Here is an 18985-nt window from a genome sequence, read left to right as displayed (position 1 = left end):
CTTTAACTCTAAGCATTTAAAAAAATAGGCAGGAGAAAAAAATTATATTATTTATGTATTTTATAGATAATAAGTTTTGTTATAACTAGTACCATATAAAAGCAGGTAGAAAGTGGCTTTTATAAATAGATGTGTAGTGTCAGGCAGCACACAAACTTGTAGTTACACTCGATTCTTTCTTCTCAGCGTTGCTCAGGTCATCATCTGCAAAGGGCTGTGGTAGATCAGCCCGGACACAAACAGACACAAGGACACACAGAAGTCCAAACACACGCTATTTATTATTCTTCTGCACAGTACAGTGCACCAATCACCACAATACTCAGCTTGGTCCTTTTACTTCTCTGTCTTTTCTTCTGCCGCCTCCACTCCTCTCTCACAAGCTCCGTCCTCTGCTGCCCGACTCTGGCTCCCCGAATGGAGTGAGGTGGCCCCTTTTATGTTGCACCCGGATGTGCTCCAGTTGCACCCTGATGAACTTCCTGGTGTGCAGAAGTCCTGCTATCCAGGGCTCCAGGATTGTCCAGGCGCCCCTGGCGATGGCCACAGACCCCAACAGGGTTGAGCTTCCAAGCTCAAAATCTGTGGCCCTGATGTAATACAGGGGGGCTGCCCTCTTGCACCCCGGGGCAGATATTGCCCCTCTCCCGGTCCTTCCATCTCCAGGCATCCTGCCATAGGGCTAAGCAGACTTTCCATCTCAATATGGCCACCAAGACAGTGAGGTCTTCTCAAGATGGAAAATGGCAGACAGCATGCCTTTGCAAGGCTTTCTTTATTGAGGCTCTGTAGCTCCTGACAAACCTCCCAGGCACTTCCTGGGTTGTCCTCTAACAAAAGTGCCCAGGCCTGGTTTGTTCTTGCCAGGATTTTGTCCAATTTCCAAGACATGCACAAGCGCAGTTGTGGACAAACATGAAAGTTGTACAGTGGCTCAGGTGCTCTTCTTGTCAATGAAACTCTGGTCAGCGCTAATCCTAACAAAGTTCTTAAGGTGTAAATGTCCATGAGTAAGAAGAGTGTCTTGTACCCCTTCCCAACATATTAAAATTAGATATTTAGACATGAATATATAATAAAAACATTATTAACCTTCAGTATATGCTACATATTTTTCTAGACACTTTTCTCCCAATGGAAAAAGCAGTCCATAGATTTAAGGGATCATAAAAATATGATTACTTTGGGAGCAGCATGGTGATACAGCAGATACCACTTGTGGTCTCACATTTCCAGCTACTGTAAGTGAGTATGATTCCCTTCTGTGTTTATTTCAATATTTCCCTCTGCCATCCATGTAGTGTCAGAACCTTGCGGGCTCTAAGCTGGCTTGGGGTTTTCCTGCGCTTGAGTGGGCTCTACGCTGCTTCCTGCCTCACGCCCATTGCTGCTTAGGATAGCTGCAGCTTTGCTCTGGAGAAAGCAGGCTTCAAAAACTGTATGGATTTTTCTTCTTAATAATTTAGTTTTTGTGAGTTGGACAATGCGATTGTTATGCTGAAGTTTAATGTGATATATGAAACTCTTGGGTATTGCCGCATTTCTATAGAGTGTGTCAAAATGTATACACAATTTAACAGATGTTACTGTGGTAGAAACGCTTGCTTCTGCAAACACCTGTGTTACTGTGGATCAGGTCCTCATACTTTGACGTGACATGTTACTGCATTTATTATGTATTTCCTCTTTATTAAAATGTGAATACCTATGGCATAATTTGCAAAACTTTAGCCTTTGATGTATGCTGATATTACAGCTATTAAAATTGTTAAAAGTCTTTGTATTCCGTTGTTTATACACTCTCCTACTTTATAAAATGTATATCCATACAGCACTAATATGCATTATAATTGCATAAAGCATGAAAAGTGACGACTGTATAATGAGCTCTCTCCAAAGCCCAATTACTGGCTATCCTGGTGAGAATGTCAAGGTGTAGTTGATCTATAATTTAGCTTCTCTGTCACTATATCTGGAATCTGCCGCTAAACCAGCACCTGCTATACTGCACAATGTGTCAACAGTGGCAAACACAGAACGGCCACTTTCACTACAATATAGCAAGAGTTTCACTGCCGTTAAAATCCTTCATCTTGTAATTTGGCAGGCCCCTCTTTAAATCTGCTTTTAGCACTGAAAGGAAATATGTGTATAATCACAGAAATATTACCCACAATCCTAGAATCTTTTATTTAGAAATATGTGTGTACAAAAAAAATGAACTGCCAGCATACATGAACAGTTAACTTCAAAGAAATGTGCACAGAATAAATAAAAATAAGCAAGTTTCCGGAGTTTAATAGAACATAAATGTGTTTAGGTAGACAAGTGAAGATACCAAATATTAAAGTTGTTAACAAAAGTGCCGTAAAGAGGCCGATTGCCTAACCGGTTTTATCTGCACAACTGTGTTTTTCAAGAGCTTTTACAGTTCAAGTGCTCATTCACTCCAGCGTCACTTGAAGTCTATTAATGATGCAAAAATTCATGGACATAATGCCACACAACCCGCACCCTTGGTTTTGCAGCGCTCATGTGTTTTAATTAACTTTTCAAATTCTTTCATATTAAATTACATATTCATGAGTTATGATTTAGGTACTACTCATCAGTCCAAAAAAACAAATATATTAAAAGCAAGAGGTAGTAGATTTCACCTGTCTCCTCTCAAAAGCCCTCCATTAAAGCTGCATGTTTCTCCTCAGGTTCAGCAGACCATGTGAGGATTTCTGAGACTTAATTAATGGGTGCCCCAGTGTTAAAGCCCGTCATTCATCTGAAAAGGGAAACACATCGGCTTTATGTTATTATTTGTTAATTAAAAGTGTGTTGTTCATTCTATTTATTTATTTATTTATTTATTTGTGAATTTAACTTTTAGCTTTGCTCCTGTGTTGTAAATGCTTGAGCTGCTGCAGGTTTACCGAAACAGAGTTTTTTTAAGGAAGCCACCAACGTCTTTTCTTTTTCTTCAAGGGCTGCGGAATCCTGCATTTCCCACCTGTATGAAAAGACAAGAGGAAAAGAAAAAGAAAAATAACATCATTATTCATTTTTAAACCTTTTCCCTTTTTTTTCCCTACTCAGTTTTTTTAAAGGTATTTAAAAGTGGGTCAGCCAGAAGATCAAGGAGCAAAACCCCAGTCATCCCAAGACACACGTGGAACTGCAAGAAATCAGATGGTCTTTTGATGTAATATTCCATTTTAGTATTTTGCCCTTAAATAATTTTGGTGCCTTTTTAAAAATGAAGGTTGAAAAAAAAAAGTGATGCAAGATCATTTGGATGTTCACGGCTAAAAGAATGTAAAAATGTAGAAGTAATTAAAGATTAAAGAAAAATATTTGGCTCTGAGGCTAGGGATCTGCACTGGCAATCGGAAGGTTGCCGGTTCGAATCCTGTAAATGCCAATAGGGACTCTGCTCTGCTGGGCCCTTGAGCAAGGCCCTTAACCTGCAATTGCTGAGCGCTTTGAGTAGTGAGAAAAGCACTCTATAAATGCAAAGAATTATTTATTATTATTTCGATAAACTTTTCTTTTTTCATTTAATTTGGGTTTCCTAGATTAGCCTCTATTGCTGATAATCAGTGTCACCTTATTACTCTGAAGAGCCAACAGCAGAAAGAATGAACTTGAGGATCAAAACGATCCTTGAAATTTATGGGACTGCAAGATGTCTCATGCAAAGACAGCTTTGGGAATAATTTGGAGTATTCTACACAATTGACTACAAAATATAAATGATGAGAGCATTTTGATTATGTACACCCGGGTGTGCACGTGTGAGTGAAGGCCACGGCAGAGGGGTGACATACTGTAAGATGTACAATGAAACTCCCTCCATTATGCCAGACCATCATGCCATTTATGCAATGCAAACAGCTTCAGTTCTTTATCAGTGTGAATCCATGCAATGCTGGGAAGCTACAGTGCAGACAGCATCCACCCAGTCCTGAAGGGTCAGAGACCCTGCTGTAACCTACTTGTGTCTTTGTCCTCTTAAACTGCCCTTGAGGACTCAGCTGATGGATCACAGTTTGTGAGGAGCTTCTGCCTGAACCTGTTCACCAGGGTTCACTAGTCCTGTACCTGCCAGAACAGACACGGATTGGACTTAATTGGTTCTTTGAAAGCTCACCACTGGGTCAAGGGAGAAGGTCTCTACAGTTCTGGACTTGATAAGATGTCCTCTACATTAGATACTGACTGAAATTCATTTTCAATCTCAACACTTAAATGGACATAATTCATACTCTTGTTTTGCATTCTTTATCTACAGGACACAGAGAAATCTATTCTGGACACCACAAGAAGGTGACATACATAAATATACAGTGCATTCAGAAAGTATTCACAGCGCATCACTTTTTCCACATTTTGTTATGTTACAGCCTTATTCCAAAATGGATTAAATTCATTTTTTTCCTCAGAATTCTGCACACAACACCCCATAATGACAACGTGAAAAAGTTTACTTGAGGTTTTTGCAAATTTATTAAAAATAAAAAAACTGAGAAATCACATGTACATAAGTATTCACAGCCTTTGCTCAATACTTTGTTGATGCACCTTTGGCAGCAATTACAGCCTCAAGTCTTTTTGAATATGATGCCACAAGCTTGGCACACCTATCCTTGGCCAGTTTTGCCCATTCCTCTTTGCAGCACCTCTCAAGCTCCATCAGGTTGGATGGGAAGCGTCGGTGCACAGCCATTTTAAGATCTCTCCAGAGATGTTCAATTGGATTCAAGTCTGGGCTCTGGCTGGGCCACTCAAGGACATTCACAGAGTTGTCCTGAAGCCACTCCTTTGATATCTTGGCTGTGTGCTTAGGGTTGTTGTCCTGCTGAAAGATGAACCGTCGCCCCAGTCTGAGGTCAAGAGCGCTCTGGAGCAGGTTTTCATCCAGGATGTCCCTGTACATTGCTGCAGTCATCTTTTCCTTTATCCTGACTAGTCTCCCAGTTCCTGCCGCTGAAAAACATCCCCATAGCATGATGCTGCCACCACCATGCTTCACTGTAGGGATGGTGCCAGGTTTCCTCCAAACGTGACGCCTGGCATTCACACCAAAGAGTTCAATCTTTGTCTCATCAGACCAAGGTTTGGATTTTTTTTCTCCCTAAATAATAAAAACCATCATTTACAAACTGCATTTTGTGTTTACTTGTGTTATATTTGACTAATGGTTAAATGTGTTTGATGATCAGAAACGTTTTGTGTGACAAACATGCAAAAGAATAAGAAATCAGGAAGGGGGCAAATAGTTTTTCACACCACTGTATGTTTGCAACTGCTGCATTTTTGTATTTGGGTGGCGTGGTAGTGCAGTGGCTAGCAGTGCTGCAGGACACGGGTTTGGATCCTTGAAGAGTCACTGGCACCTTCTCTGGCTCTCCTTCCACATCCCAAAGATGTACATTTTAGGTTCATGTTCTACTTTAAGTTAACCCTGTCTCTGATGGACTGAATCCCTGTCCACAGCTGTCTCCTGTCTTGCCCCTGGAGCTGCTGGGATAGGCTCTGGTTCACCACAAACCTGTCACTGGATTAAAAGATGGATGGGTGAAGTGTTTTTAAATCAGTAAATCAGCCCTGTACATTTTCATAAAAATATAAATGAATTAAACAACAGTGAATATATGTGATTTACAAATTGTATGTTTTTCTTCTTTTGCAGTTCATAGCTTATGTGCAGTAGGTACGACATTTTCTTTAAGATTCTGAAAATGTAGTGTGTGCAGTTTTTAGTCCTATTTATGCTAGACTTGAATAATTAAATACCAAAACAGTTCTCATTTTCAACTTTAGCTTACAGAACAAATAAACATTTTGGCACATTTTAAAAATTATTTGTCAAACACACTATTAAAGCTTTTTTAGCTGATTTTTTTTTATGCTAAATAATTCCCAAAAACAAACAGTGGTTTAATACAGATCATTGTACGTGTGGAGGTTGCTCCTTCTCTGTCTGTCTGTTTTCAGTTTTCCTCCTGTATCTTAAAGATGTGCATGTGATGAAGTGTGTCTAGCGGTTCATGGCGTGACCACAGGACCAGCGCTGTTGCTGGGTATTTTTAAGAGTACACTAATCCATCGCTATATCGCGCTTCGACTTTCGTGGCTTCACTCTGTCGCGGATTTTATATGTAAGCATATTTAAATATATATCGCGGATTTTTCGCTGGTTCGTGGGTTTCAGTGGACAATGGGTCTTTTAATTTCTGGTACATGCTACCTCAGTTGGTTTGCCCAGTTGATTTCATACAAGGGACGCTATTGGCGGATGGCTGAGAAGCTACCCAATCAAAGCACATATTACGTATTAAATAAATCTCCTCAAATATATTGTGAGCAGGGGGGCTGTTTGCACCCCTAGAGGAATATGGACGCTTCCCAAAAAATGCTGAAAGACTACCTTCACATTGCTCCCTTCCTTGCTGGGCTTACTTGCGGCTGCTTTGTCAAGCGATATGCTTCCCGCGTGGTGCTTCACATACTTAAAAGCCCAAACAGCACCTATTGATTTTTGATTGTTTGCTTTTCTCTCTCTCTCTCTGACATTCTCTGCTCCTGACGCGCACTCCTTTGAAGAGGAAGATATGTTTGCATTCTTTTAATTGTGAGATGGAACTGTCATCTCTGTCTTGTCATGGAGCACAGTTTAAACTTTTGAAAAGGAGACAAATGTTTGTTTGCAGTGTTTGAATAAAGTTCCTGTCTCTCTACAACCTCCTGTGTTTCTGTGCAAAACTGTGAACCAAGCATGACAATATAAAAATAAACATATAAACATGATTTTTATTTCACGGATTTTCACCTTTTGTGGGGGGTTCTGGAATGCAACCCCCACGATGGAGGAGGGATTACTGCAGTGTGGCTCAGATTCTGTGGTTGTATGTGTGCGTGGGAGAGATTTGCAGCCGCAGACTACTTAATGGAGGAACTGACTGATTGCTTGCTCACATGCGTGAGAGCGGTCAACGCCGCCATCCCTCATTAGTGCACCTACACTCACAGGAGTATAAAAGATATTTGTAGGATGGGACAACGAAGATTAAACAGAAGGAATTAAAAAACGAGATAGACATAAGGAGTGAGAGCACAGAATTGGAGTGGCGGAAACAGTGTGGATGAGAGGAAGTGAAGTGATTGGGGATGTCCTATTGTGGAGTAAGGGGAATGGCACACCGGTGTGGAGTGGTGAGTGCCCCAAGGGTCCTGTGGATGCTGACAGAGGTGGCAGGATGAGGTAGCACGGCTTGGTGGGTCCCAATGGATGCTGACAGGTGGTGGTTGGGATGAGAGCAAGATGGTGGGCCATGTTCACCGCTATCTGAGCTCTGCTGCGAGACCTGAAGGGTAAGTAGGGAAGATGAGACAGAACGAAAACAAGAAAAGAAGCACTGGGAATTATTGAAAAGAAAAGCTGATTTTTACTTTGATTTTATTGTTGGTTTTTTATCTTTCACACTCCACTGTTTTTACAAATTATTATTGAAGATTTTGCACTGCACTTTTTTGAACATTGCCACTATTTGAATAAACAGGCACTTTGCATTTGCCCCGATGACTGTTGTTGTGTCCTCACTTGTCTTTGTCCATCCTCAGATTATGACTATCAGTGTCCAGGGAACTGAATGGTGCCCATGGCTGTGGGTACCCAGGGTATCACAGAGTAGTTTAGAGCAACTGTCAACAGGCCGAGTGTGACTGTGTGTGAGTATGAAGGACGGCCGTGGTGTCTGATGGCTCTGCTGGCTTTGGCGTGCAGTGGGTAAGCTGGTTAAAAAGTAATACAGTAATTATAACCAGTCTAAATGTTTCTAATATTTTAGAGGCATACATATAAAATAAGACTAACTGAGAATTTGTGCTTCTAAGTGGGAGCTATTTTACATATTCCTGCAAATACTTTAATTCCAAAAAGTCAAATGATTTTTTTTCCCTAATCTTATTTTATAAATTGAAAAATCTGTGATTGTCTCATTATTAAAAAAAATAATGGCTTTAAAAATATGCTTAAGACACTGAGAACTGTCAAACAGCTGACATTAAAAGAAGAAATGATGACCTCTCACATATTGAAAAAGATCTTAATTTTTACACGATACTGCTTGGAGTTTTTCTTTGATTTAAACAGATTGTGCCAAGAGTTTGTTAGTTTGTGCCCTTTCTCTTTGTGCAGCCTGCCAAATGTAAAGTTTTAGACCATCTGAGACACTTTTACTCTAGTTTGGAGGCCTCCGGGTGTCGAACAGTCTGATCTGTAGAATGCCTGCGATGTTTCTTACTGACTGTAATGAGCAGGATACTGGCTGGCTTCATTTCGGGGTCAGTAATTATGCTAATTCTTTGGCCTACTAATGATTAAATGGACAGATGATTCCTTTGTGAAGCCATGTCTTACTTTCGCATATAAAAGCCCAATGATAGTATTAATAAAATAATAAATACTGAACGCATAAATCTTTGAGTTGCCATCCGCACATGGTTACATTGTAGTTCAAGAAAAAAGTTAATAAACAAGAATATTAAAAGATTTATTTAAACTACGTGTTCAATGTACTTCAATTACAGATGCACTCATTGTTGACTCAGATGGTGAATGAACATATGCACACGATCTATTGATTGTATCTTTACCAGATGAAAAACAATTTACAGGCCTCTAGCTGTCCAACTATACGTACTTTGCATTATTTTTCTTCATTTGCTTACAAGAGACCCAGTCCTCGAAATAAAACCTCAAGCCTGCAGATACTGACTGATACACTGTGAAGAAATAAAACAACCACATCCAGAATCTGAATGAAAACCTGGGTAAAGGAATGAATTGGTTTGTATGTTTGTTACACTCAGAATTTTAAACAGAAGGGTACACATTGAGCCATAAAACGATAGTGTGGGATTGTGGACTTGTCCTTTTAATTTTGATTGGGTGCTGTAAGTCACAGCAGTGGTTTTCTCATGCGATCTCCCTTTAGGGTTTCTGGCCCACTTGCTGGAGATAGATATAACCTTTTCTGGCATTATTTAGTGCTTTTCTGCCCTTTGTATGTTATTGCTGTTCTGGTCACTCCATTGCTGCTGTGTTTTTATGGTCCCAGCTTTATTGTGTACAGTTGCAATGCTTTTTTGACTTGTGTCTCATGATGAGTCAGTCACATCTTATATAAGAGGGCACCAACGGCATTCAAGCTTTTGCATTTTTGTGTTACAAAAATGTTGCAATTAGATAACTTTTAAATCTATAATTTGGATTTTTGTGTATTATTTTTTAATTTGACTGTTGGTATTTACTTTGGACTTATTATTTGGTGTGGTATAGTGGTTAAAGCTTTGGACTATAAACCCTGAGGTGGTGGGTTCAAATCCAGCTAGTGACACTGTGTGGCCATGAGCAAGTCACTTCACCTGCCTGTGCTCCCACTGGAAAACACAAAACTACAAAAACAATTTATTTCTTGTATGGCCTAAAATCATGTAAGGAATGACTCAATTAGCTTTAACAGGCCCTGTTTTTGACAGCCCCTCAGCCTTAACTAAGAAGACAAGGAAAAATACCCCACCCTCCCCAAAAAAAAGCCCTGTAGGGAAAAAATGGAAGAAATCTTGGGAAAGGCAATTCAGAGAGAGATCCCCTTCCAGGTAGGTTGGGCATGCAATGGGTGCCAAAAAATGGGGTAAATACAATACACAAAACAGGACATAAGTAATCCTCTTCACCAAACTAAATGGCCAATCTATCATTGCCACAGACATACAATATAATAGTACAAACTGTTAAGTTCTTGCACAGCACTTCTCACCAATCACAGGCGCACAAAAAAATGGAACCAGTTGTATCTCAAATGTTGTACGTTGCCTTAGATACAGTAAAGGAGTCAGCCAAAGAAGTAACTGGCATTTTTTGAGTTTCTGTTGAAAATGATTTTCTCACTCATTTCTGGATCTCGCTTTGACCTTATATGCTTAGAATTTTCAGCTCTGGCAATGCATCATCCTTTATCAATTATTTGTAAAAATCAAGTGTTATACAATAAGCTACGCTAGTAGCTTCCTTGCCAGTTCCCTGTGACACATATTACAAGGGATGCTAAAAATCTTCTACTGTACATGAATTCTCAAACCAGCTTAATGCCACTCAGAGTTGATAGGAGGCTGACTAGAAGATGACAGGGATGAAGAGTGGAATCAAAAGACGAGATCATAACCAAAACAAAGCAGCTGTCGTAAGTGGGAGCCAGAGATTTAAGAAATGAGTTCAGGATACGACATTAAAGTTCTGTGTCAAGAGAGTCACAAACCAGTAAGGATCAAGAAATGGGGCCAAATCAAAAGATGTAAATTGTGGTCAGAAATCAGAAAGTAATTTGTAACAAGGAATCCAACAGTAGCACTTATTAACCCCAAATTTTATTTCTTTTGACAAATCCACAAACTTGGACAACCAGTAATGATGTTACACATTGCACACTGCTAGTTGTCCTGCTTAGCAACAGCCTGGAAACCCTTTGTCACAAACAGTAAAAAAAACGGGCGATGAACATAAAAAAAGAAAAATTGATACCACAGGAAGACATTTAAAAAAATCACATCTTCACGAAGGTCCTAAAAAAAAACTCTGACCATTACATTTCCTGGCTTCTAAGTCACCCAAAATGATACCCTAATTACTTTTTAGAGGCCAAGGAAGATGATGTAAAAATTTAAAACCAACTCCAGATCATGGCACACTGAGCATGAGCCAGGAAAACGCCCTGGAAACCGTACAACTCTATCACAGGACATAGTCAATCACACACCCCAAAAATGCAGAATTGCCACTTCATATAACATTCATGTTGTGATAGGATGAAGCTGATCACTATCCCGCTCTTGGGACAGACAGCATATGCGATTACTAACTTTGAATTGTAGTATGATAACATGCCAGCTTCTTAAAATGAACACATTTCAGAGCAAAGATAAGTTGTGGAGGTTAGGAATTGTCTTTATGAAACGCTTTGCTCACACTTAAGTTTACTGTCTTCATTACCTTCAGTTTCTTACCGGCTGCGAGCTTCTCCGTTCAGAGTTCTTCCTTGTGTGGAAAGATGGCACACGCGCACGTAGGCCTGAGCATGTAATCAGTTAAAAAGCTGTGTGAGAGCTCATGCCAGCAATACGGGGTGACAATTGCCTTTTTTAATAAAGCTTGCTTAGAAGCATTATAGCAGGGCGTTAGTTTTATTTAACTATATTATAAGAATTGCAGTGGAGATCCATGGGGAAAAAATCTTATATGGTGTATACAGTAGTATTGCAAAGGATGTATTTGTGGCCATATGACGTGTAAAAACCCCTTTTCAGAACAGAACTTTCTTGCCTGTAGCTGATTGGCTGAAAGCTGTTCTGTTGGATATAAAAGGCCACACATGAGTAGTTGGGCAGTAGTGGTGTGGATACTGTAAAATTTGGTATCGATCCAAAAACAAGTAAATCACTGATACAGATACAGATACTTTTTACTTATAAAAGAAGCCTATGCACTTTAATGTAGGGGAGAGCAGTGTTTCATGATTTATGAGGCGAATGCATGATCAATATGCTAAATTTGAATGCATTTTCACGATCACTAAAATGATTTTGTGAATTCTGCTTAATTAGTTAATCATGTGCTTGTTAAAACCCAGGAGAGATTTTAAGCAAAGTTTTTAGGCAAATAAAAAATATTTTTCATTACTGTAATGAACTGAATTTGCAAACATGAAAGCTGCACAAGGTTATTACTGAAGAACAATGAATGTTTTAAAACTTACATTTTTCTTTTCTTCAGTCTGAGGTTTTTGTTCAGAAACAACTATATAAAAAGCTAGTATGTAAAAAGCCGGGGCTCCTAGAAACTATTGAAATTGTCAGAAAAAAAACTGAAATACAGAGTTGGCGGTTTTGTTTTGCCGATGTGCTCGCCCCCCTCGTCTATCAGCGGCTAAGTGAGTTTCTCTCTCCTCGGAAGTTTCGCTTTGCCGATGTGCTCGCCTCACTTGTGTATTAGCGGCTATGCGAGTTTGTCTCTGACTCCTTAACTTGGGGCTGCCTTGCCAGCTCTTTGAGTTTCATTGCTGTAGCCTCGCACTTCCGGGTCGGACAGACAGACACATACACTTCCACACGTAGTCGTTTATATATAAGACAAAACATAATTTCTCCCTTTCACTGCCCTGCTCTGGCTTTTTTTTTAAATAAACAAAGTGCACAAAATTATTACGGGAGAACAAAAATGTTAAACTTAAATTCTTCCTTTTCAGTGAGTTTTTGTTCAGAAAATAATGATATAATAACAAAATAGAATTTCTCCCTTTCGTTATACTTCTCTGCATTTTTTATGAACAAAGTGCACACAATTATTTGTGAAAAGTAAATAAAATGCAAATAGCTATTGTAAACAAAAGCACAAACTATTATTGGCAATCCTTCTCAACCTTTGGCTTTTTACTCCCAAAGCTCTTGTGTCCAAGGAAATATTCTATACAGACACAATGTCAAGTGTTTCTAATTTCTTTCTACTCCATATAGCTGTTAAAATACTGAAATATGTTTTTCAAGGATGCAGGAAGCTGAGGAGAGGTGAACAATATGAAGCGATGAAATTTGTGGCAGTGGTACCGTCAAGAATTTAAAACTACTTTCACCCCTGGACATGACTAAAATATTACTTACTTCACTGCTATGTAAGCTACCTGGATATTCTTTACCTCTCTGAAAGGACTCTGCCAGTGACATCTGTCTCAGTGCCTGGTGTCTGGGTATGGCTGAGCGATTTCACTCCTCCTTCTCTGTTTGTTTCTTTTGCAGCTCGGAGTTTTCTTTTTCATGTATTTCTATAAATTGGTGGCATTGCCACAGCAGCGAATAGCCTTCCTACACACATCGCAGTTTGCAATGTTTTCATTTACTATAAAACTATAAAATCTTCCACACAACACTCCTCCTTCTCTCTGCCATGTTATCATGCTCTCTCTGACTGTGGCCTAAAATTATGTGTCTGCACTCTGCACTGTTCAGTGCCACCGAGTCACGTGACGACACAACAACAAAACATAGCAGAGCAGGGGAGGAGGATGAGGAGCAAAGTGTGCATGCGAGATGTGAAAGGAGCGGAGTTTGCAACAGACATGTCTACTTTTTGATGAAAAGAGAGCAACGTACTAAAAGTAGAGGAGAGAAACTGAAACTAAAGTACTGAGCCCTTCATGCTAGTATCAATCCAATACTAATACCAACGTTGGCATCGATATTATCGATATTTGGATCAATCTGCCCACCCCTATTGGGTAGTTGTAGGAAGGTGGTTGGAGAGTAGACGAGTGCGGTAGTTTTCACAAGCTGTCTTTGGCTGCATATAAAAGCAGACATTTATCTTTTGAAGTCATTTATTAAACTCTTACATTTTCTGAGTTATCATTATACCAGTTGATATCGGCTACTGGCTGATTTGAAACCTTTATTTTTATTTTAAGTACTTTTTTGGGCTGTTTGGAATTTTTATTTTGTTAATCCTGGCCATCCAAATTTGCTGATTTTGGTGTGTTTGGATCATTTTTGCTTTGTTTTAGACCATCTTTATTTCAATTTTGGAATACCTTTGATTATTTTGTTCATTGTGGCTCCATTAAACTTGTTTGTGATACTATCCTTCAATAAAATGATTGCATTTTCACTTTTTAACCACTGTGTGCCTCCGATTCCTTGAGCACCGTTAACATGTTCGGTTTATGATTACTAGCAAGACATCGCCTCGCTGTGGTCATCTTGTGACAAATGTCTTAAGGGATGTGGGAGGAAAACTGCACTACCCTGAGAAAAATCTAAGGAGAGAATGGGGGAAAGGAGCAAACTTCTCTCAGACAACAATGCCACTGGGTCCGTGGGTAGGCCACTAAACACTATGCTTTCTGTTTTTATGAATTTATTGTGGAATAAGCACAAGCAACTGTATCCCCGAAATTGTTGTAGTATGGCAATATCTTATTCAGGCCTGGTGCTGCTGGATTAACAGGAAAACTAGCGGATAACTTTAACACACATATTGATTTTATAAATCTGTTATAGAAAACAGACGTCTGCAAATATGCCTTTGTATGAAGCAAAATTCAGTCTTTTCAAGTATGCCTCCTGTTGACAGGTTATTATTGTGTCACCATGGGACTGCTTAAAGGTTATGTAACCTAAACACTTCTCTAGTTTCTTAATACCTGACACATAAGTCACTAAGGACGTAGAATAAGCACACTGAGTTTTATATCCTATGGCTTGTCCAGGCTTTACAGTTAAAATTGGACTTAAGTTCAAACTGCTCGCTGTGATGACAGAATCATTTTTGCTTCACATATGAAATCAACCACTACATGGCATTATATAAAATATGACTATTAACCAAAAAGCCCAAAACAAATGAAAACAAAAGTGTAATTTTTAAAAATGTCACAATCATGCAAAGGGAAAAGACTACATGGGTTCCTCTGTGTTTAATTTGCAAATAGGATTAAGCAGAATGACATTTAGCTGAAGGTTACCCGGAGCAGACAAATGCAGTGTCTTAGTTGATATTGATATTCAGAAAGCAGCCAACATGTCAGCAGGACAAACAGAGTTGATGAATGAGAAGGCGATCCGCAGGAAAGTGGTATGTATAAATTTGAAAGAAAAAAAAAGAAAGAAAGAGGCACAAAGAATCTGAAGAATGATATGGAATTATAGCCAAACATCAGGGGACTTGGGCTGCGACTTAATCATATCATACTGCATACCCACACAGAAAGCTCAAATTAGGCTGCAATTTAGGGAAATGTACTGCTGACAGTTTCTAAAAAGGAATTTCCACATAATCCAAAGAGGAGAGCAGCCGGGCTCCTTGTTTATATTTGGCGAAGCACATTTCTTCTGTCTTTTGCCGGAGAGCTCACGGTTTCTGTGAAGTTGAAAGCAGAGGAATGCCGCTCTGTTATTTTAAGATGACCCCATGCTCGCCCCCTACGGTAGAAGCTGCCTTCAGATCTGGGATCTCTGAATCCCTTTAACTGCGCCTAACTGAATTTTAATTGATATTTTAAAAAATGGTCATAAATCAACAAGAAAGATATAAATGGGGATTTCCAAAAGCCTGAATGCTCTAGGGGCCTGTAAACCAATATTAAAGTAATAAACCACACATGGTGCAGCCAGCTGTCAAAACGGAAGCATTCCTCTTTCTTCTCTGTCTTTTTAGCGTTTCTGTTTTAAAAATCTGGGCTGCAACTGACTGGGCAACAGGTTTGAGAAATGACAAGGGATTCGATTTGCTCACGGTTTCTTCTCCCAAGGCAATTGATTCAAAACTTGTTTTCACCGTCACCGGTTCCTGTGGATGGGTCATCAGAAAACCTGAATAAGAGAAGCCCCCTGCTGTGCATTTCCCCATGTTTTGCTTATACGCTTAATATCTGGCTAAGCGCTATGTAGAGCATGGCTTCCCCACACACCACAATTTTTACTTATAAGAGTGGTTTCTGTTAAAAAACACAACATAAGCCACAATGTGACAACTTAAAAACACATCAGCCGTATCACAGAGCTTTAAACATATGGAGGCAATATTATAGGGACTACAACAAAACAAATAATGAGGCAAAGAATCCGTTCTATCACATCCAGTGTGTACGCTTACAAAAAAAAGTAAATGGGTGATATAATGCAAACCAGAAAATATTCTGGGTAAAATCAACATATTTTTTCAATTTATTTTTGCATTTACCTGTGGCACAAGCAACTCATAATATTTAATGCTAGCTTTAAACTTAATGTTTGCTAAATCAGTCCACACCTTTGACTCTGCATGACCCTGAGTAAATCATTTCAGCTGTCAAAAACATTTATGGAAGCAGCTTGATCACGGATCTGTACTTGTAACATGCTTTACGTACAGGAAAGGGGCTCCATCAATAAGGGGTTTCGTTATCGAGGTGGCAGGGGGGAGCAGTGCTGCTTCATGACCAAAAGTAATGTGCGTTAGGTAGTGAGATTACTTCTTAAAGTAACGAATTACCTAATCAATACTTCTTTTTAAGTTAAAATACCTGTGTCGTTTAAAGTTATAATAGATATGATAAGCAGATAAATGTTATTTACTTCACACAACATAAAGGACTAAACATATTTATAAAACAGAAGAAAATGATCAAATCTGGTGGTGTTTCTGGTCAGTTTCATGAAGGTTCATATATGGGTTCAGGATTAATAACAAATGGCCAGTTTTTCATACAAAAGAAGAAAAAGTAATGCAAAAGTAGAGCATTACCTTCTAAAATAAGGAACTATATAACATATCTGATTACTTTTTCTTGTAAGTAATGAGTGACGTAATTAAGTTACTTTTAAAAGTAACATTCCCCAACACTGCTCATGACTCTAGCGTCCTGAGTTTGAGTCCCACGCCTGGCGGCTGTCGGTGTGAAGTCTGAACGTTCTCCTAATGTCTAGGTGGGTTTTATCTGGGTACTCAGTTTTTCAGCAACTTCTCAAGACGCGCAGGTTATTTTGATAGTGGATTCTAAAATGGACCCTGTGAGTGACTGGGCCCTTCAATGGAAAGGTGTCTTGTCAAGGCCTGGTTACACCACTGCACCTGATGCTGTCAGCACAAATTTTGGTCACCCCAACCCTGAAGCAAACTAAGAAGGTAGAAGAATGTTTGGTTCTGTTATTATTATTGAGATTGCCCAAATGAAAGTAGGAGAGCAGTAATAACGTTTCTTACAATACCTGTAAAAGACGTTTTCATATTTTTTTGTTACAAAACATTGAATTGCAGTGGATTTAACTTGGCTTCTTTGACACTGATCAACAGAAACAGACTTCTTAATGTGAAAGTGAAAACAGATCTCTAACAAGTGGTTGAAATTAGTGAGAAATCTAAAACACAAATTACCAGTTCCATAATTATTCACCCCCTTTAATAAGATGCACCTCAATCATCACTGGTGCAGCAAGCTGGTTTAAGAAGTCACAGAATTAGTTCAATGGAGACCACCTGTCTTGAAGTATAACTGCACCTTACCTGGAAGGTTCTGCTTGTAGTGAGTCAGTATAGTGGCCTCACCTACACAATGAAGCCAAAAGAGCACTCCAAGCAACTAAATGAAAATAGACTGATAAGTACAAATCAAGGGATGGAGAGAAGAACATGTCCAGGTCACTGAATATCCCTTGGAGTCGAGTTAAATCAATCATTAAGAAATGGAGAGAGCATGGCACAGCTGTAAGATTGACTGAAGTAAGCTGTCCACAAAAACTGAGTGATTGTGCAAGATGACAACTAGTGAGGGAGGCCACCAAGAGACCTAAGTAAACTCTGAAGGAGTTACAAGATACAGTGGCTGAGGTTGGAGAGACTGTGCAGACAACATTGTGCTTCTCCAGTTTCAGCTTTATGGGAGAATGTCAAAGAAAAAGCCACTGTTAAAAGAAATGCATAGAGCGTTCACCACAAGGCACGTTGGAGAATCTGAAATCAGTCGGAAGAAGGGCCGGTGTTCTGATGAAACCAAAATTGATCTTTTGTGGCCATCAGACTAAATGCCATATGTAACTTGGTGTAAGTCATACACTGCATATAATCCAAAACATACCATAACTACCATGAAGCATGGTGGTGGCAGCATCATGCTGTGGCGATAATTTGCTGCAACAGGCCCTGGAAGGCCTCTGAGTGTAGCGGGTAAAATGAATGCAGCAAAATTTAGGAACATTCTGGAGAAAAATCTGATGCAGTCTGCAAGATGACACCAAACATAAATCCAAAACTAAACAGGAATGAATAAAAAAACGACAATGTTAATGTCCCGGAGTGGCCGAGTCAGGGTTCAGATTTCAACCCAATCAAGAATTTGTGGCTGGACTTGAAAAAGGCTGTTCACTTAGGATCCCCATGCAACCTGACAGAGTGTGAGAAGTTTTTACAATGAAGAATTGGGAAGAATTCCGGTGTCCAGATGTGCAAAGCTGATAGAGACCTGACCAAACAGACTCAAGACTGGAATGGCTGTCAAAGGCACTTCTACTAAATACTGACTTGAAGGACGTGAATATTTAATGTGATCATTTACTTTGTGTCTTATATTTATTATTAATTAAGATCACTTTGCAGAGGTGTGTTCCCTCTTTGACATTAAAGCGTCTTTTTCTTTTCAGTTTCAAAAAAAGTCAGATTACTTGAGACAGACACAAAAGATGGATTAGCATTCTGACCGGGGTGGAGAGTGGTCGCTTACCTGGCTGGGAGCCCATCGGTGCAGACAGATATGCATTCTAGTAGGGGTGGCTCATATTCTCTTTCCCAGATGGGGAGACAATATCATGGATGGACAGGGGGAGACTGCCTGCCAGGAAAAGTTTTTCTCCCAGTACAAATAGTGGCAGTGCTCCTCTGGTCTGGCTCCAATTTGGGACTTATAGTTCGGGAAGGAAGCCCTCTTGGGTTCCTCTGGAGCCACTGCTGGGAGAGGACTCCCTTATGCTACGACAGTTCCACTTGACCTGGAAGTGTTTCCTGGGTGCACTGTTGTGGCACCACAAGTACTCTTAGGTCTGGTATATAAAGGTGGCCACCTCACCTTACTCAGGCAAGTCAGAGTCGAGAGAGGTGGGGAACAAAACTCGCCTGGAAGGAGTGGAGGAGAAAGAACAGAGTAGAATTATGTGTTGAAAGAAAGCCTGTAATGGTACTGTTCAAAAAATTGAGGTCTCTTGAACTGTGCCTGAGGTTTGGGGCTCTGGGGCACCCCCTACAGGCCACATACTGTAAGTGCACTGTGATTCAATGTAAAATAATTAAATGTGCAACTTTCCAAGAGAGTGAATGCTGTAAATGAAGGACAGATTCAAAATCCTAGAATATTTATTCATTACTAATGCTTTTAAATATTTAAGGTTGAATGGATGGATGACCTGCCGGTTTATT

At 39.6% G+C, this 18985-nt stretch overlaps 1 protein-coding gene across 2 annotated transcripts in view; it reads right to left on the bottom strand.

The window, feature by feature from the left end:
* Positions 1-1111: 1111 nt before the first annotated feature.
* Positions 1112-18985, bottom strand: part of kiaa0825 (KIAA0825 ortholog) — a 537179-nt gene continuing 519305 nt past the window's right edge. For both annotated transcript variants that reach the window (XM_051930183.1, XM_051930184.1), the window contains one exon: positions 1112-3001. In XM_051930183.1, coding sequence (XP_051786143.1) covers positions 2878-3001 — 124 coding nt within the window. In that variant the 3' untranslated portion in view covers positions 1112-2877. The remainder of the gene's footprint in view (positions 3002-18985) is intronic.

The sequence above is a fragment of the Erpetoichthys calabaricus genome, chromosome 7 (genome assembly GCF_900747795.2).
Source record: "Erpetoichthys calabaricus chromosome 7, fErpCal1.3, whole genome shotgun sequence".
In the NCBI taxonomy this organism is placed as follows: domain Eukaryota; kingdom Metazoa; phylum Chordata; class Cladistia; order Polypteriformes; family Polypteridae; genus Erpetoichthys; species Erpetoichthys calabaricus.
The sequence above is the reverse complement of the archived record's forward strand: the minus strand, read 5'-3'. Positions and strand labels throughout refer to the sequence as shown.